Source organism: Brachyistius frenatus, unplaced genomic scaffold (assembly GCF_029030835.1).
Source record: "Brachyistius frenatus isolate BFR_SWC_R1_liver_20210118 unplaced genomic scaffold, ASM2903083v1 Contig_139, whole genome shotgun sequence".
NCBI lineage: Eukaryota > Metazoa > Chordata > Actinopteri > Embiotocidae > Brachyistius > Brachyistius frenatus.
Window position 1 is genome coordinate 949,622 of NW_027210738.1, and position 19,321 is coordinate 968,942.

General features: G+C 41.5%; 4 protein-coding genes across 6 annotated transcripts in view; 2 read left to right on the forward strand and 2 right to left on the reverse strand.

Moving 5' to 3' along the window:
* The first annotated feature begins 1,751 nt into the window (after positions 1 to 1,751).
* On the forward strand, positions 1,752 to 8,430 carry cyb5r2 (cytochrome b5 reductase 2). Its single transcript, XM_069715147.1, has 9 exons — positions 1,752 to 1,796; positions 2,026 to 2,187; positions 2,758 to 2,830; positions 3,737 to 3,843; positions 4,581 to 4,710; positions 4,871 to 4,954; positions 5,344 to 5,429; positions 5,554 to 5,653; positions 7,196 to 8,430. Exons 1-9 carry the CDS (start codon positions 1,782 to 1,784, stop codon positions 7,366 to 7,368), a joined length of 930 nt encoding a protein of 309 aa, XP_069571248.1. The 5' UTR covers positions 1,752 to 1,781; the 3' UTR covers positions 7,369 to 8,430.
* An 81-nt stretch (positions 8,431 to 8,511) lies between these two features.
* On the forward strand, positions 8,512 to 12,786 carry poglut3 (protein O-glucosyltransferase 3). Its single transcript, XM_069715157.1, has 6 exons — positions 8,512 to 8,784; positions 9,174 to 9,371; positions 9,582 to 9,865; positions 9,969 to 10,182; positions 11,422 to 11,618; positions 11,907 to 12,786. Exons 1-6 carry the CDS (start codon positions 8,556 to 8,558, stop codon positions 12,345 to 12,347), a joined length of 1,563 nt encoding a protein of 520 aa, XP_069571258.1. The 5' UTR covers positions 8,512 to 8,555; the 3' UTR covers positions 12,348 to 12,786.
* Positions 12,787 to 14,221: 1,435 nt separating this feature from the next.
* Positions 14,222 to 17,120, reverse strand: rep15 (RAB15 effector protein). Its single transcript, XM_069715199.1, has 3 exons — positions 15,798 to 17,120; positions 15,180 to 15,513; positions 14,222 to 15,090 (listed from the first exon to the last, which is right to left on the reverse strand). The coding sequence occupies exons 2-3, from the start codon at positions 15,459 to 15,461 to the stop codon at positions 14,545 to 14,547; spliced, it is 828 nt and encodes a 275-aa protein (XP_069571300.1). The 5' UTR covers positions 15,462 to 15,513; positions 15,798 to 17,120; the 3' UTR covers positions 14,222 to 14,544.
* A 92-nt stretch (positions 17,121 to 17,212) lies between these two features.
* Positions 17,213 to 19,321, reverse strand: part of ppfibp2b (PPFIA binding protein 2b) — a 74,607-nt gene continuing 72,498 nt past the window's right edge. For 2 of the 3 annotated variants that reach the window (XM_069715183.1, XM_069715185.1), the window contains one exon: positions 17,213 to 18,180. In XM_069715183.1, the coding sequence (XP_069571284.1) occupies positions 18,118 to 18,180 (63 nt within the window). In that variant the 3' untranslated portion in view covers positions 17,213 to 18,117. The other variant, XM_069715184.1, reaches the window with a different exon arrangement.

The following is a 19,321-nucleotide window of genomic DNA, read 5'->3' on the forward strand; positions in this document are numbered from 1 at the left end:
TCATTTGTCCAATTATTTATGTGATTCTATTTTTCCGCTTGTTCGCAAACTACTTTTCAACATATTCAGATTTTGAAGCACTATAGTGGCAGTTTATTGGAGCTGGAAGTTCATAGTTGATTCATGTGAAAATAAATGAACCAAAGTTTAACCTCAGACCTGTTTCTCCTCCTATTATTCGCCAAGCCAGGTGTGTCTCCTTTGTACCAAAACTCCCATTACAGACTAAATGAGTTGTTGAATTGATTTTAAGCGAATCAACACGTCTGCAGGGATCAGCGTCATTTGTCGCCCCCGTTTTTAAAACCTGACTGAAACGTCTCAATAATAATCATAATTTTGGTGATTATCATGATTTTAGATGATTACGCCAAACAGCCAATCTGAACTAGATTGAAGTTTAAACAGCTGGAAATGGGAGAAAATAAAAAATGTCCATCAAAATGGACTCAGACAAACTTAAAACATCAGGACACGTTATCTTATGTTGAAATAGATTTGTAAAAAAAAAAAAAAAAAAATACTGGAAAATGTTTGATAAATTCATGAATTTAATCCCCCCCAAAAAAGAACCTTTTCAATTAAATTGAAACATATTTCACTTAATTAACAAATCCAAATAAACCAAACTTAATACAAAAGGTTTTACACAACAACGGTTGTTCCATCAAGATAAAAACAAAATCTGTTAGAAGAACAAATATTTTTTTACTTCACGTAAAATGAAGGCAGCTCTTTCGCTCGTATCTTTAAATTGAAACGAGTTTGATTTTGCAGTGCAAGGTTGACATTTGAGGAGCTGAATGTGTATTTGTGTCATACTTTTAATTTTTGACCAAATACCTACAACAACAACAAAAAAGACGCTCACATCAAAAATACATCAAAGCACAAGAACCACACACCGAAGCACAGATTCGACTCGACTTGGTCGTTTCCATTTCATGCTGCTGATGTTTAACTCCCCAATATTTAAATTTGTATTTAAATTACCAGGTTACTTTACAGGTTCTGATTTCACGAACAAAACACAGAGTGGAGCTGATAAAATATGATGCAAATTCAGTAAATCTATATCAGTAAAATGCTTTTTAATGCATCACTATGAGACTTTTGCATTAGTTATTGTTATTTTTCACTGCAGGAAAGTTGTACTACTTTTACAGTAAATAAACTGAATATTTCCTTCATCCACTTCTCCTCTTCAAACAATTTAAAAAAAAAAAAACATGATTTGTGACAGAATTATTTTTGCACCCTACTTTGCTTTTATTATTTATGTAGAATACTTGATCTGTTATTCTTTACAGATAAAGTTTGATATGATCGTTGGTTTTAAAAGCAATGGGAGTCTCTCGAGGACATCCTTCATGTCTAAATTATGCTTTTACACACATACAAATAAACTCTTTGAAAAGAAACGGATTGTGACATTTCTTCTAATAGTATTTTCTCTCCCCGTCGGTCTCAGCAGTGACATCGTCGTTATGTAATCCTCTCTCCCTCCCCCCTTTTCCCTTCCCTCCCCCCTTGTCCCCCTCCTCTCAGTGGTGTGATTTTGCACTCTGGGCTCTTTCACTTCTCTGAACACCACCTCTTGTACCATGTAGTGTCATGATCAGATCTCTCTCTTCCTATTGGTGCTTCGCGCAACACCGCTCCCCCGCCCCCCTTTCCAGCGGCAAGCCACGCCCCTTTAAAGCCCTGAGGTGTGGACTCTGGTCTCTCAAGTTGTGTTGGAGGTGAAGGAATCTCTGCCACACTTTACTGCAGGTTAAACTATGGAGCAGACTTTGGTGAGAATACGTTTTTGCTTAATTTCTTCCATTTTTTTTTTTTTAAAACATCTTCTCCTGAAAGTCCAGAAAACATTTAAAAAACAAAAAAAGATATTCGCCTGCTCTCAAACCGATGGTGAATGTTAAAATTGGCAAAATTTCAATGGACCCTGGTGGGGAAATCGTTTTTGCTGTTTTTGTGCAGAACTGGAGGACCATTTAGTGTGTGATGTTTTTGTCCATGCAGGTGACCCCGGCGGCGGCGGCGGCCCTCTTGGTGGTGGCGGTGACCGCGCTCTACTTCTTCCTGCGAGGCTCTGCAGAAGAAACGAAGAAGACGAAGAAGAAGCTGCCCGTCACTCTGCAGGATCCCACAGTGAAATATCCTCTCGCCCTGATGCACAAGCAGGTGGGCTGCAACTCACACACCTTTACGATCACACGCATCTTAGAAATAACAGAATGAGGTGGAATATTTTCTTCTTTTTTTTTTAGTTGGCTAACCATCAATAAAAGTAAAATCTATTTTTTGGGGGGGAATTCAACTACATGTGTGAAGAAAGTTTTGTGACTCAAAAAAAGTGAATTGTTTGTGAAATCTGACAAACTGAAGAGGACACTTTTAGTTGCTCTTCGTGACACCTGCAACTCTGACTGTTGCATTGTGGGGGAATGTAGGATCCAAGAATGAATGAGATGTAAAAGGCAAACCGTTTTGGACCTGTTTTAAAAAACAGTCTTATAATATTTGTCCTCGTGTGTGCATTTTGAATCCTTTATGACATGTTTGTTTTTTTCCCCCCGGAGAAATAAAAGACAGTTTAAAGAAATACCAAATCCGAAAAGACTTGACGTGTCGTATTTAACTGTTGCAATAAAACTGGTTTATCGTCGGACAAATATACATGAAATATATCGCGTAAACACAAATTTTGTTGACTTTGTGCGGACTGTTTATTTGCTTTTTGTCCTCGTGCAGGAAATCAGTCACGACACCAAGAAGTTTCGGTTCGGTCTTACGTCCGGGACTCACATCCTCGGACTGCCCGTCGGTACGGAAACACCGATCTTCTCTCTGCTCTCGTAAATATCTTCAGGAGAAAGAAAAAGAAAAAAAGAAGCGGTTGTAGTTCGACTCCCACATTTTCAGCAACGGCAGTTTTTTTTTTTTTGTATTTCTTTAGTTGCGTCTTCTAAATCTCTCGGCGACTGTCTTGAGCTTTCGTTTTAAAAGTGTCGTAAGCGACTAAAAACAATTATGAAAATGAAAAATGAACGATTTCCCTGATTTAAACACACTGATGATACTTTCTTAATAGTAAAAAGTCAAATGTGGAGCAATAAAAAGTCACAAAAGTTACATATTTTTTATGATTTAGAGATGCTTTAAATGATGCTCACAATGATGCTCCTCCCCTTTATCCTCCCCTCTGGTCCTCCCCTCTGTCCTCCCTTCTCGTCCTCCCCTCCTCCCTATCCTCTCATCCTCCCCTCTTGTCTTCTCACCCTCCCTTCTCGTCCTCCCCTCTGTCCTATCCTCTCTTCCTCCCCTCTGGTCCTCCCCTCTTGTCCTCTCGCCCTCCCTTCTTGTCCTCCCCTCTGGTCCTCCCCTCTGTCCTCCCCTCTCATCCTCTCGTCCTCCCCTCTGGTCCTCCCCTCTGTCCTATCCTCTCGTCCTATCCTCTCTTCCTCCCCTCTGGTCCTCCCCTCTTGTCCTCTCTCCCTCCCTTCTCATCCTCTCCCCTCTTGTCCTCTCGCCCTCCCTTCTCGTCCTCTCCCCTGTCGTCCTCTCGTCCTCCCCTCTGGTCCTCCCCTCTGGTCCTCCCCTCTCGTCCTCTCCTCTCATCCTCCCTTCTCGTCCTCCCCTCTGTCCTATCCTCTCTTCCTCCCCTCTGGTCCTCCCCTCTTGTCCTCTGGTCCTCCCTTCTCGTCCTCTCGTCCTCCGTCCTCTCGTCCAGGTCAGCACGTGTACCTGTCGGCGAAGGTGAACGGCAGCCTGGTGGTCCGAGCCTACACTCCGGTCTCCAGCGACGAGAGCCAGGGACACGTGGACCTCGTGGTTAAAGTAGGACAGATAACCGTCACAGGAGACGTTCATCAGAAACATTAACTGACACACGACAACATATTCAGAGTCAACTGTCAATGAAATCTGCAAGGAGATCATGAATTTAAAAGATAATGTGTTCTCATCACTTTAACAATCAGTTTACAAGGGGGACAATCATCACAGATGTATATATTACTTTATACGTGGCTAATAAATCATTATAATACTTTATATATCAGTTATAGCCAATAAAGTCTGCAGATATAATCATTAATAAATCCTGTGATCCATCGGTTCTTTTCTGCTCTAAATTTCTGATTGTTTAAAGAACTAATATACAAACTGTTACACAACCATAGCTCCTATTTATGAGTTATAATCTTTATGACAAGACAAAGGTCGTGATTTTTTTATTTATTTTTTTTTAACTTTTTTTGACTTCTAAATGCAAATTGTAATTTTTGGACAATACTCTCTCAAAGCTGATGCACTAATATATTAATATATATATTAATATCAACAAATGCCTAAAATGACTAAATGTAATGTGAAAAGGAGTCGATCGCAGTGATTAACTGAAAATGATCACAAACCTTGTAGTTGTTATTAAAATTTGTGTCCCTCTCATTTTTGCCATATAATCTTAAAGTGGTAATAAAAATCAGTGTTGCGTTTTTCATTTTAATGCACTATAGAGCTAATGGTGAAAATTAAATAATTCAATTTCCTGTCCTTTTGGGTGATGTCTCCAGGTTTACTACAAGAACTCCCACCCGTCCTTCCCCGACGGAGGAAAGATGTCTCAGCACCTGGACAACATGTCCATCGGGGACACCATTGACTTCCGAGGACCCAGTGGACTCCTGGTCTACAAGGGCAATAGTATGATGTTTGAAAAAAAAAATATCTAAAAATGAGTGAAAACGCTTTTGTTTTGTATGCAGTACATGTTACCTGCTGTGACCAGCAGGGGGCGCTGTGATACAGTTGAAGTCTGAACTGCTGCCATAACACTGAATGTTTTTGATCTCTTTTAAATCAGGTCAGTTTTCGATCCGACCCGACAAGAAGTCAGAGCCAAAAGTTCGGAAGTTCAAGCACGTCGGAATGATCGCCGGTGGAACAGGTTCATTTACAATTCAATTAAACCGTCGTGAATACATTATTATATCAAATAATGCATGTGCTTTGTTCAGAGGCTGAAATCCCTGCAGAAAGTGTATAAAATACCCTATAAAAGAGAAAAAGAAGTGATTCCAGCGATTGCATCGAGTCATATTTATGCTGTGTTTTAGATAACGTGGGTCAAGACAAAAAGAAAACTTCTGTGTATGTCGGTTTATGACTCAATCCTGCAATGAAGTTGAACTTTTAAGAGTTTTTACAGCTCCACAGTTGACAATTTGACTTTATTGAAAAATGAGAAAGAGACTCCATTTTACTTCTCCGTCATGCCTTCGGTTCGAAATAAATCTTCCCGTGAGACTTATTTCAGTGTCTCTGTCTCCGCCCGAGGTATCACTCCGATGCTCCAGTTAATCCGCCGGATCGCAGCCGACCCCGCCGACGGCACCGAGTGCTCGCTCATATTCGCCAACCAGGTCAAGCTGCGTGCTGGCATATTGTTCTGGGAATATTATTGTCTCATTGTTAAAGACTATAAACTGCACATGAATTGGGAAAACGCCTTGGAGAAATAACGCCTTTTATTTGCTCCTGTCTCAGACTGAGAAAGATATCTTGCTGAGGGAGGAGCTGGAGGAGGTGAAGAAGAACCATCCCGACAAAGTTAAGCTGTGGTTCACGCTGGACAGACCTCCACAGGGTAAGGCAGATGTGGCATTTTTACATCCAGAAGTGTGTATTTGACACCGTTGTGGTGTTTTATTTGCAGTCTTGATATCCATAACCGACCTGGTATCACGGTAAATAGACACGCCTGTCCACTACAGCAAAGCGTGAAATAGACACGCCTGTCCACTACAGCAAAAGGTGAAATAGACACGCCCGTCCGCTACAACAAAACGTGAAATAGTCACGCCCGTCCACTACAGCAAAAGGTGAAATAGACACGCCCGTCCACTAAAGCAAAACGTGAAATAGACACGCCCGTCCACTACAACAAAATGTGAAATAGACACGCCCGTCCACTACAACAAAACGTGAAATAGTCATGCCTGTCCACTACAGCAAAAGGTGAAATAGACACGCCCGTCCACTACAGCAAAAGGTGAAATAGACACGCCTGTCCGCTACAACAAAACGTGAAATAGTCACGCCTGTCCACTACAGCAAAAGGTGAAATAGACACGTCCATCCACTAAAGCAAAACGTGAAATAGACACGCCCGTCCACTACAACAAAACGTGAAATAGACACGCCCGTCCGCTACAACAAAACGTGAAATAGTCACGCCTGTCCACTACAGCAAAAGGTGAAATAAACACGCCCGTCCACTACAGCAAAGCGTGAAAAAAACACACCTGTCCATTATAGCAAAACATGAAATAGATACGCCCGTCCACTACAGCAAAACGTGAAATAGTCACGCCTTCACCCCAATTTTTTTTAAATTTTTTGTTTTACTCTCTCTTCTGATTGGTCGAGTCCAAGTCAACCATAAATCAGACGAAAATGGATCGCTGTGTTTGCTACATGATGCACGACAACGTATCTAATGTCTTGTTTTGTATTTAATGTGTGCACGTAATTATACAAGACATTTTCATAACGGGGAACATTTTCCATGACTAATTTGTTATCATCACGGGAAGCCGAGCAAAGTCTTTAAAACTCAGGTCTTTCCGGTCTCTCTCTGCTCGTCATTCATCCCCTTGAATGAATCTCCGGGACGTAACACTGCTGAATATTCAGAGCGAGAAGAAAACCAAACAAAAGGCTTTCTCAGCTGTGAGCAAAAATCCCCGCCGAGGCCGAGGAGGTAGGAGAGAGAGACTTCCAACAACGGTGTTACAGTATAGCTTCCTTTGCATAATCCTTAAGAAGCGAGCGGAAATTAACGGGCATAATATAGTTGCGTAATCTCAGTCGTGAGTTGCTCACTTGTGTTTTGTCTCGTCGTGTCTTCACTAGTTTACAACACAGAATAGAAAAACGCCGCAGCGCCCTTGATCATTATTCATTTGAAGGAGGTGTACCTGGTGTACCAGGGATTTATGTTTATATATATTTATTTTCAAGGGAAGTCCAAAGGGAAGTTAAAGATGCGAATAAACCATATACTTGTAGACATTTTTTTACAGTTTTTTTTTTAAATTGTGGTTGTTTGAATTTTTGCAGCTCAAAAAAAACAAACAGCAAATAACTGAAAATCTGTTAAAAAAAACAAAACTTTGGTCTTTTCCAGACTGGAGCTACAGTTCAGGATTCGTGACCTGCGACATGATCCGGGACCACCTCCCCGCCCCGTCGGCCGACGCCCTCATCGTCCTCTGCGGCCCTCCGCCGATGATCCAGCTCGCCTGTCTGCCAAATCTGGACAAACTGGGACACAAAACGGAAAACATCTTCGCGTACTAGTGTTAACTTCCACAGCAGTTTTTTTGTTGTTGTTTTTTTTGAGCCACAAAAATCAACAATTAGTGATCAAACTACTTTTCAAAATCACAAACAGGTGTGTATCACCTGCCGGCTTTCGTTTATGCATGTGTGAGTTTTTTGATGCAAGCAAAGCAAAAAAAAACAAAAAACAAACGCTGTCATCCAATGTTGCCGTCAAAATTTCAAAAGTTATGTTTCGATAAAAATTTCTACAGATTCAGGTTTTCTTACATTTTTTTTTAGTGAAATAAAGATGCAAAAACAAGTTGTTTTTAATACATTATGCTACATGTGTTAGGACAACAATTTTTTGCAGTGCAGTTTTTAAGGACATTTTTAATGCTGAATTGCCACTTTCTGTTTGTACTTAAGTTACTCACAAAATTCAGATTTTTTTTTTTTTTTTTTTTGCATAGTTTTCTCTTTTAATGTTTTTTTTTTTAATCTTTAATGAATTAAACTAGCTGACAGTTTGCAAATAGAACGTCAACAAATAGTCGAGTACGTTATCCGTCAAATGAAAGAATTGACTATTTTGATAATCAATCGTTACTTTTTTGCCCCATAATTGTAATGATTTAAAACTATCTTTAATTTATGGTTAATAGTTTTGGGTTTTGGACTTGATTGAAAGTTATGAAATACTTTTAAAAAAAGTAACAAAAAAAAAAAAATAGCTGCTTTTGTTTTATATCGTATATTTGCAGACCAAATCATCTTGTTGTCAGTGATCAATGTTCATGTAATCTCCCATTTCGTTGACTTTGAGACGCTGTATTAGCTCTGTTTATGGATTTCTTTTACATAAATCGCTCACTATTTTGTCGAGTACAGTCAAAAGCTCCCAAAGCAAGACATTGCTTCAGGTCATTAACTAAAAACTGCACAGTATTTGGGTGTCTCGTGGGGCGTTCAGAGTCTTAACAGCGACATTTCCGACGTCCCGTGAAGGCATCACCGGTCAAGTCAAGTCAAATGTATTTGTTTAGCATTGTCTTGAGTCCGATATTTCCGACGTCCCGTGAAGGCATCGCCGGTCCCGGATAATGGGGCGTGTCCTCAACCAACATGTCTGCCTAGTGAGTTTCCATCCCCAAAAAAAACCAACCCTTTTTTTTTTTTATTTTTTTTTTTTAACGTTTTTAACGCGTGGCAGTCGGCGGAACATGGCGTGCAGACGACGGGAAGACTCTTTTCGGAGAGGTTTCCTCTGTCGGTTTGTAGTTTTAGTCGCGTGCAGCAGCGCAAACTTCCCGGTTTTTGTCTGTGCAGGAATCAGCCCGGAGAGGTGCCTCGTTTGGGGTCCGGGGTTGAACCCCGACGTCGTTTTACCGGTCCGCTACTTCTACATCCAGGCGGCTAATTTAAAAGGAGACAACCTGACGTCATCTCCAGGTAAACGAGGCGCTGAACTCCTGTTGCGTCCTTTTTCTTTTTTTTTTATTATTATTGAAGCGAGAGGAAATGTCTTTTTTTTTTTTTTTTTTTTTTTTTAAGAGCAAGAACTTTATTGAACAAGATGTAAATTTATAAACGGTGTAGACAAGTACTCATTATTTTGTACAGAAAAGGTAGCAATGTGGAATTAACAGGACAGTAACAAAAGTCAAATAAATACATAAATTCAATTAAAAAAATATATATATTAGATGGATTTAAAACAACCATAAAAAACAATTAAAACAGTATAAAAGAAATGAGTTGATAATTAAAATCAGCAAAAAAAAAAGTAGTTTAAGTAATGTACATGTCACTAAAAATCCTCTTCTCCCTGCGCTGTCCAGGTAAAGACACCTTCAAAGTGAAGATAAGTGCGCTGGACAGTGACGAGCACATCCGCATCCACGTCTCTCCACCCCTGGACCGAGGAGACGGGTCCTTCCTGATGAGGTACCGGCTCTACAGCACCGTCGCCAAGGGCCTGAAGGTGCAAGTCCTCCACCAGGATGCGGCCGTTGCCAAGTCACCTTACGCCGTCCAAGGTTTGTCAAAAAAGTGGACGAAGTCCCATTTAGGATTTTGACATAAAGGGTCGTCGTCGGGGGAAAAAGATTCAAACTTCCGAGTGTTTCGCGTGTCCTCAAACGCATCATCTGTCAGGAGGATTCTGAAATCCTGATTATTTTACCTGATATTTTTGCTCCCCTCCTCCCCCCGCCCCGCCCACCCCCACCCTCCCCCCTTTTCGTCAGGTCCCGTCTATCACGAGTACTGCGACTGCCCCGAACCCGACGCGTCCGTCTGGCAGAGCGTCATGCGGTGTCCCGCCGAGGAGCCGCAGATCGAGGAGGACTTCAAGTCGTTCCCCGCCATCGACCTGCAGCACCTCCGGCGCGAGGGGCCGCCCCGCTTCGCCAACAGAGGCGGCTTCATTCACTACGCCGTCATCGGCCACCGGCTGTACCGCCGCACGCTGGGGAAATACACCGACTTCAAGATGTTCTCCGACGAGATGCTGCTGTCGCTGATGAGGAAGGTAAAGGTCTCAACGGGCGCGTCGGCCTCACGTATACGTACAAAGTGTTTTTTTTATTGGTGTGTGTGTGTGTTTTTTTTAAGCGTTTGAGTTCCGTCTGAAGGTGAGGCTGCCCGACGCGGAGTTTTACGTCAACGTGGGCGACTGGCCGCTGGAGACGACGAGGAGGACGCCGACGGACGCCGTTCCGGTGCTGTCGTGGTGCGGCTCCGCGGAAACGCGGGACATCGTCCTCCCCACCTACGAGCTCACGCACTCCACGCTGGAGACCATGAGGGGCGTCACCAACGACCTGCTGTCCATCCAGGGACACACGGGTAACTCGCACGCACGGCAGACTGCCGGCAAGTTTTATGGGGTCAAAGTTCATTTTTTCTTTTTTGTTTTGTTTTGTTTCCTGTGCTAAAAAGTTGTCAAAAAAAAAATGTATGGACGGTATTTTTAAAAAGAATTTGGCAGCACTGATTTATATCTTTTAATACTTTGGACCGCAGTAGCTGAAGATATTTATTGGCTCTGAACTGATATTGAACACGGACCTAAAAATACGCACGAGAGAATATACAAGGGGTCACTGTAAAAAGAAAAAAAAAGTGGAGTTGCTTCAGAGACCAACATTTTACAGTGTAATGTGCATATATTTCCCATTCAGTGCCACAGGGTTCAGTATCAGGCCCTCTTGTGTTTACGCTGTTCATAATGGATGATGTAGACCATCATCTAACTGCTTCTTTAATCGATTAGCGGATCCAACGATCTGTAGTTGGAAACGTCTGAAATTATACTTCTAATTTTAGCAAGACGGCCAAAATGTACAAATATACTTTGTCTGTCCAGTTGCCGATGTTGAAGAGACTTACGTTTTTAAAGTCCTGTTTTTAATTCATAATTAATTCTAGTAAAAGATCGGTGGGTTGGAGAGACGAGGAGAAACTGGGTCGGTCACTCTGTTTGGTAAAGTTTTAGTTATTTTTAAGGACTGAAACAAGGACGCGCATTTTTCACAACACATTTGCTGAGACGCATTGTAATTTAATTTGTTTTAAGATTTAACTTTTACATTTTGACCAGGTCTCTTTTCATTTACGCTCTTAAGAGAGGACCTGATCAAAATAGAAAAAAAGGAATGAAGTTCAAATCAATAAATAAAGCAATAAACACTCGTAGGATGATACTTTTTTTTTGGTCATCATATAAATACTTGAAACTATGTTATAATTTGCAGTCATAATTTGTGTGTGGATTTCTTTTGTCCTTTGACTGGTTTTGCCTCGTAATTGAAAAACACTGAATAAATTTGAATGAACAAAGGAATAGGATGTGTCCGCTCGTACCTCAGGCTTATCTCGTTCTATTTGATTGATTATTCACTTACAATTTCTGCATTAATATCTGCGCTCCTTCACACACCTCTTATACACCTGGGTCAGTTTAAATATGTCCTTTTTTATTTTTATTTATGTCAAATCATTATAAAAGTTCACCTCAAGCTTTTTGGACCTCGTATCCTCACATTTCTTGCCTTTTTTCTTTCTCGGGTAATATCCCTCTGCCAGGGCCTCCGTGGGCTAATAAAAGCGAGCGGGCGTTTTTCCGCGGGCGGGACAGCCGAGAGGAACGTCTCCAGCTGGTCGATCTGTCCAAGAAAAACCCGGAGCTGCTGGATGCCGGCATCACGGGCTGGTTCTTCTTCAGGGACCGGGAGAAAGACGTCGGCAAAGTGCCGCTCGTCGGATTCTTTGACTTCTTTAAGGTGAGGAATTAAAATACTATTTATACTTTTATACTTGTAGTCTATTTATTATATTTCTTGTTATGTAATTTTTTTTTAATTTTTTTTTTTATCGTAACTTATAGCTGCAGTGTGCAACTTTTATTCTATAGAAAGTGTCAAACAAATTCCTCGATGTTCCTCAAAGCAAACGCCGACAAAATAAATAGGTGAGGGTTTGATTACTAAACAAAACACGTATATTACAAAGTAGTGACCTTTAATCCCCCCTCCCCGCCCTCCCCGCCCCGCCCCCGCCCCTCCTTTCAGTACAAATACCAGGTGAACGTGGACGGCACGGTGGCAGCGTATCGGTTCCCTTACCTGATGCTCGGGAACAGCCTGGTCCTGAAGCAGGACTCTCCGTATTACGAGCACTTCTACGGCCGCCTGAAGGCCGGCACGCACTACGTTCCCGTGAAGAGAGACCTGTCGGACCTCTTGGAGAAAATCGAATGGGCCAAAGGCCACGACGGCGAGGCGCGGGAGATGGCCAGGGCGGGCCAGGCGGCGGCCCGAGAGCTGCTGCAGCCCGGCCGGCTGTACTGCTACTACTACAGGGTGCTGCGGACGTACGCCGAGCGGCAGGCGGGGCGGCCGACGAGGCACGAGGACATGGAGCCGGTGCCGCAGCCGGACGACCACGCCGCCGCCTGCGCGTGCGAGCGTACGAGCCACGAAAAAGAACCCGAGGTAAAGGACGAACTATGACGGACTCTCTTTTACTCTTTTTAGTCTTTATCGACGTATTTTTTTTTTGTTTGTTTGGGGTTTTTTTCCTGGAAAAAAAACATTCCCGACACGTGAAACGTGAAGATAACTGAATGTTCCCGGTGATCTGAGGAAAATGTGAATTTCACAGTTGACGAATTGACTTTACGATCACAGCCGTTACTTTTATCGCGCGAAGGAAGCCGCAGGAGGGATTTACAATATAAAAAAAAAGAAAATTAAAAAAAAGCGTGAGCCATTTTACCTGCTGGGACCTTTGACATTTAAATACTGAGTGTTGTTTTGTTTTTTTCTACCTTTCGGAAAGCTCTTGTTAGTCATGTAAGAAATGTAATTACTGTTTTGGAAACGTGCCTTTACAATAGAAATGTGCATACTGATAGTTATGTCTTAAATAAATCTTATTTTTTTGACAGAACATGAAACTTTCAGGTTTTTATTTTATTTTATTTTATTTTTTTTACAAAGTTCAGGTCTTTTACAGTTACACAGTTCTGTAAAGTTGCAACTAAAGCGTCCGTAAAAGATTAAAGGTTTTATTCAGTTATGCTGTTGAACCATTTGTCAAAACTAAGACGAATTTATTTTGGCAAAATTATATTCAACAAGTTGTTTTTTTTGTTACAAAGCTTTGAATATACAGTCGTGTAAGCAACTCGCTGACACGTCAATGTTTAGAAGGTGATATCTGCAATCGCAACAGCATACTTTAGCTTTTTAGCATGCTGACATTTGTTAATTAGAACAAAACATCAAGGTCACTTGAGACTGATGACGGTGTCGTTAGTTTTATAACTATTTGGTCTTAGAGATGCTCCGAATCAAGAGTTATTGTTCATCCTGAGGGGAACATGAAAGTTTGTACAAAATCTGATGGCGAACGATCAAATAGCTGTCAAGACGCTTCACTCTAAAAATGTTCGCGCAAAATTTTTGTGCCTCGGGTAAATGTTCGAGATATTTTACAAGTTTAGTGGCACCGCAGGGAGGGTCGAAGGTCACCAAATTCATTAAACTTCATCCTCTGGACACCCTCGGTGTCCGTGCCAAAGATGGACAGGCAAGTCAACATTGTTCTCCCTAAAGCTACACTGTTAACATCGCAAAAAATAATTTAAAAAAAATGCTGATTTAAAATTTTTACTATTCGAAGCTTTTGGTTTCGCTGCAGTGAAATCTGTTTAAGACTCAGAAGAACAATTTAACCTTAAATTCTGTTGGAAAAGCTTCGTGACATTTATGCACACAAGTAAAAAAACAAAAAACAAAGCGTACCAAATCAATTAATGAAAACATGTTAATATTTACATGAAATGTATCAACAATAAGCTTTAGATTTAAAAAACAACAACTTTGGTTTATTTCTTGTGAATGATGTTTGATTAAAAACGAAAAGATATTTAAAATTGTGTACTATTTTGTTTACTGGTGTCCTACGGCAACAATATTCAAACACTATCATGAAGAGGACAAAATCTTGCTTTCCTTGACCGTTCCATGTTATTTTCCACGTCGGTCAATTTCATCAACAAGTCCCGACGTATAACGGCACTCAAAGCCAAATAGGACACCGGTTCCCATCGTGAAGAGCAGTTTCAGGTCAAAGTTGCCACGCACTTAATCTCTCACCTCTTCCAGTAGTTAAAACACGTCATGCTAAATCACTCGGCTCACTCCTAATATGCAAAACATTCAAAAATGCAGCGGCTTGTTTGAATTTTTTTTTTTTAAACCAATCACGTTCATCCTAGATAATACTAAAGTTGAGAACTATGTCCAACTTCTGATAAGACCTTCACAGACACATAAAGAACATTTAAATTGGAAAAAACCAACACATCTTTTCTTTAACATGCATTCACAAACTGCGTTGGGGTGTATTTTAGTTACCCACCAAAACTTTCAAAGTCCGAGTCCAAATGTAACTGCGCCTATTTGTTCTCGTGTTGAAATACGTTTAATGAGCGACTGGATTACGTTGTTAGAAAGCAGGACTGCCGAGTAAAAAGCAGAAAGCTCGTCAAATATAAACGGATTTTCTGTCGAAGGCCTTTGACTCCATCCGACTCCAGAAGACCGAAGACGGCATCGAATAACCTCCAGATTTCTGTCGCGTCAAGCGTATCGCTTGTGTTCGTCAATCGCTGTCTTCACCGTCAGCTGTTTACGAGCTGGTTCAGTTGAATTTAACCGTGAGCGTGAGGGGATCGTCCTGTTTTTGGGTGACAATCGCCTGCATCATTCCCATAGGCGTGTGAAGGTACTTGGAATCTTTGAAGAAGTTCTCGATCAAAGCTCTGTCGATCTTGTTGCATTTTCCGACGGCCGCCTCGAAGTTGTTGCTGAGGACGCCGTAGATGTTGCCCTTGTCGTTTCTTTTCCCGAAGAACAAGAACAGGGCGTAGCAGTCCTTGCCGACGGAGGCGCAGAAGTCCACCATCCTCTGCTGCGCGTTCTTGTCGCTGTACTCCATCTGGGCCATCTGGACAGATTCGCTGCGAGCCTCCGGGGAGGCGGCCTTCGGTTCTGCCGACACCGTCTCGGGCAGATGTGGGACCTGCACGGCGATCTGCATTTTAGGGTTCTCGGTGGGCTTCTCCAGCAAGGCCCAAACCCAGTCGGCACCCAGGAGGACGCGCTGCTCGGGCATCATGGCCGTGCAGTTGAAGGTGTCTCGCTGGTTGAGGTCGACGCTCTGTGCGATGTAGGTCATCAGAAAGACCTGTTGGGAGGACGAGATGTTTTAACGGTTACTTGAAGGCAGATTTTCATGGATCATGATCGAATACGCCGACGATCAAGTTTAGCTACCTGAGTGAGCACCCGGGGGCTCGGGTGGAACTTGTCCTCCGGGTCTTTGAAGACGAGGTACTCCTGGGTTCTGGTCGAGGCGGCGGAGATGCAGCCGCTGAAAAGAGGGATGAAGTCGTTGGGCTTGGCGACGGTGGGCCTCCTCAGCGTGGCGAAGATGCTCGGTTGGGGGAACGCGTTGCGCTCGAAGGTGGGTGGCCTGGCCGAGCGGCGTTTGAAAGAGGACAGGAAGTTGGAGTTGTGGAAGGGGTTAGTGGTGGGTTTGCTGATTTTCTGGCCCATGGTGGGCTGAAGATGGGAGAGCAGGAGATCAGAGGTTGGTCTCCCTGATACACTGGAAAGACAGAATTTGTACCGTCACACCGAGTATAAAATGTTTGCTGAAATGAACATTTGGTGGGTTAACAGTTGATTCTAGTATTTTGATAGTCGGGTTCTTGGGGAAGGTCTGTCTGTATTACTGTTGTCCCGCCATATGGAACCATTTTTACCATCCTTTTTTTTTGGTCTATTTACCAACAACAAAATGGCTTGGATACCATTTAGCCAATTCAAGACGCTACGAATAACACGGTCTGTTCGCTATAAAACTCTAAACAAATTGATAGAGATACTCACCAGTACGGGTCTGGACGTTTCTGCAGTTCCTAGTCCCCTAACCGCCGTCCACTCCTGTCCCCTGCCCTGCCGAGATACACAATGTCTCTACGCGTTTGCGTCTGTATCAGCTCGGTCTCGGGTGTCCTGCCGTGTTTCTGAACTCTCGGTAGAATAAAGAGCGTTTTCCAGCGGTAGGGGAGTGGCTGTTTGTAACTCGTCAAATTTGAAGGCAAGTCAACAAAACACTCGTCTCGGTAGTTAACTGGCGGTACGAGCTGGAGGACTGGGGGGAGCCTGAAGGGTTTGATGGGTAAACAAACCGGTCAACTGTCTCTTTTTCAGAATAAAGCTCGAATAAGGACATGAAAGTGGCCACTTCCTGTTCGACCCCCTTCACTTAAGTTAACGAGAGGGAAGTTTTGCATGATAAGTTTTGACTTTGTCGTTTTGTAAAGTTGTCCAACTACGTCAGTGTGTTATCGCAGTAGTACAGTATGATGTCCATTCTTGTATTAGCCTTTTTTCTTTTCTTTTTTTTTTTTTTAAATCCTGAAATCTGATCTATTTACCACTCGGACGACTCAATCTGTCAAAGTTATTTTAATTTTGATTATACTTTCAACCAAATATCACAATCTAATCTCGTACTGTAACAGTTTCTTGTCATTTGTGCAGTCATATGTTTACTTTATAAAAGTAGTTTGATTTTTTTTTTTTTAATTTGTATTTTCTCTTCTTCCCGAAGCTGTTATAATAACACATGCATCAAAACGGTGCTTTACTAGAGCATATCTGTACATTGCATACTACGGTAGAGGGAGAAGAGGGTCAAAGGAACCTTCATTTCTGCTGACGCTGCACAGTGTTGCCGTCATGTGTAAATAGTTGAACGCACAAGACACAAGTTCACAAAATGTTTGATAAAACAGCATTAAAATATAGTTTCTAGCCACTTTGGGAGAAGGTTGAAAAATCTAAGTTTTAGCACCTTATGAAAGTTGAACAGATAATTAACCATTTAGCAAACAACTGTTTATTTATACAACCAGCAGACAGAGAAATGTTAGCATTCATTTAGAATTGTGTTTTATTTATTTTTTAGCTCAATTTTGGTCAATTTCAGAGGGAAATATCTGTCTTTTGAGCTGCTAAATGCACCAACACCTTCACCAGCTAGTTAACTTTGGCAGTCTGCTGTTTAATAGCTTTATCAGAGCCTTTTTTTTTTTTTTTTTTTTTGCTTGAAACCTGACTCCTGCTGTGGCTAAAAAAAACAACAACAACAACAACACTTACAGTAAAGTTGTCATCCGTAAAACCGAAACAATTCGCTGAAAGATGCTAAAACTGGACTGTGTTGACAGGTCATCATTGTAAATGAGAATTGGTTCTCAATTGATTTTACCTGGTTAAATAAAGGTCATATATAAAATGCCCCGTAGAGCTGCTGGAAACCGATGGGAGATAAAATTAATTGTGGGGTATTACTATAAACAACACCTTTGGCATATCTGTATTTTCACTTATTATCAGCAAAATATACGCAGACACAGTACTTTGAAATAGTTTTAGGCACTTTAGATGGTTCACGAAAACATTTGTCTCGGGCGGTTATTTCATATGTTCTCACATATTAGGAATTAGATTTTTTTTTTAAATCCTTAAGTATATAGATATTTGGGAGCTGTTACAGTAACAGACCATTTTCCAGAGTTTATTTTCCAGAATTTGTGGCGTCAATACATTTTTTTTTGTCCCATTCAGTCCGTTGTCATTACGTCTCCTTGAAGAAGCTCTAACGGTTCTAATAACTTATTTATTTCAGCGTACGAGGTGGTCGTTTTCTTTTTTCTTTTCTTTTTTAAACGATAATGTAGTGTAACAGTTCTCATTGTGTATGTGTGTTTGTGCTTCAGGTCATTGTGGTTTTTTTTTTCCTCCAGACATCCTGTGCGCTACTTGGCATATAGTTAAACAGGCGATAGTTCATTTGACCCTGTTCTCCCGTTTTGGATAAAACGGCACTATATTTACAGTAAACAGTGGTCGGTAGGATCATTAATGGGTACATTGCATAGGGAAACAAGGAAAGCAGTAAAAAAAAAAAAAAAAAAAAAAAATTCATAATGACTTATAAGTAGCAGTTCGGTTCATTATTATGGGAAGAAAAAAAAGATGCCCCTCGATTGTTCTCAGCATTGTGTCGGTCCATTTACGCGTACGTGGTGTTATGTGCGACATCGGCGGCTAGCAGAAGTGAAAGCTACCAGCTGGGTCGCCGCGGTGTTAGAGCCTGACGACATTAGTGAACTCGGCACGGCGTCCCGTCGTCGTCCTTTCAAACGAGCGCCGTCTGAGACCGCCTCAGGTCCTTCCGCAGCTCGTCCCGGCTGAGCAGGTACTGCGGGTGGAGGGGGGGGGGGCAAAGCATCATGGGAGTGGCAAAGCTTTGGGAGTCGGTGTTCGCTTACTGAGCTGGGATCAGTCCATACATTTTAATATTTTTTTAATTTGATTTTTTTAGCACATTTCAGAATATTATAATATCGCTAAATCAGAGAGTGAGATTTTCTTTATGGTGCTACAATATCTCTCAAGATTCAGCTCTGCTCTATATACCACTTATCGGGATGTAAAGTATGAGGAGAACTGATCCCAAGTCAGAGCGAAGCAGCTTCACTGCAGAATAAGCAACAACAAAACAAAACAGGCGTCAGCACACAAAAAGAAAAGCACAGGTGGAGAAATGAAGTAAACAGTTGGGTGAAGTAGCTCAGTTCATTAATTCAGGGGTCCCACTTGTGCAAGTTTCGTTTGTCTAATACGTTACACTTTCATTTCAAAGAGACCTTGAAGTATTAATACTTGTTTTACATTGAGGCATCACTCCTTTTTTTTTTTTTTTTTTTTACTTCTTCCCGGGAGTCAGACGGGACGATCCGCCTGGTCAGCACCTCCAAAGCTCACCGATTAAAACTCAGCTTAAGTTATTTGACAAAAAAGGCATTTGACATTTACGAAGTATAGATTTTTTTTAAATGGCGAAGAACGCGTCCACCTAAAGGACCCGTCGTTAAATGTTCCTGATGGTCTTTCCTGCTAAAAGTTTGATAAGACAGCTGACAGCTTTGTCACTGGAAAGAGCCACGCTAGCCATTTTCCTCTTTTTCAGTTCTTATGCTAAGCTAAGCCTTTTAACTTGTATTTATTTTGAATTGTGGTTTTACTACTTTCACTCCGGTTAGAGGGTCTGAACACCAGTTCACCTCCACACGCCGTTATTAATGGTATTAATTGCGCGGCAGCAAAATATCGGGTGTAGAAAAATATCTTGCTTGATTAATTTAGGCCAGAGACTTTTTATTTGTTGTCCCATTAGAGCATAATAACGGCAATCATTTCTGAAATGCATAAATAAGAGGCTTAATTTAATATTTAATAATATTCATATATTTTAAATCATTCAATCTTTACAAATTGAATATTTCACCTCGGAATCAAACTCTTCAAATGATAAATAATAATAATAACAATAATAATAA

Bases quoted from the DNA above. Each gene is read 5' to 3' on its own strand.
- cyb5r2 (XM_069715147.1), top strand. The intron at 3,844-4,580 runs GTAGGACAGATA...TGATGTCTCCAG, and splicing joins ACGTGGACCTCGTGGTTAAA to GTTTACTACAAGAACTCCCA. The intron at 5,430-5,553 runs GTCAAGCTGCGT...CTCCTGTCTCAG, and splicing joins CGCTCATATTCGCCAACCAG to ACTGAGAAAGATATCTTGCT.
- poglut3 (XM_069715157.1), top strand. From the start codon at position 8,556: ATGGCGTGCAGACGACGGGAAGACTCTTTTCGGAGAGGTTTCCTCTGT. The intron at 8,785-9,173 runs GTAAACGAGGCG...TGCGCTGTCCAG, and splicing joins CAACCTGACGTCATCTCCAG to GTAAAGACACCTTCAAAGTG. The intron at 10,183-11,421 runs GTAACTCGCACG...TCCCTCTGCCAG, and splicing joins GTCCATCCAGGGACACACGG to GGCCTCCGTGGGCTAATAAA.
- rep15 (XM_069715199.1), bottom strand. From the start codon at position 15,461: ATGGGCCAGAAAATCAGCAAACCCACCACTAACCCCTTCCACAACTCC. The intron at 15,091-15,179 runs GTAGCTAAACTT...TCCTCCCAACAG, and splicing joins GCCCCCGGGTGCTCACTCAG to GTCTTTCTGATGACCTACAT.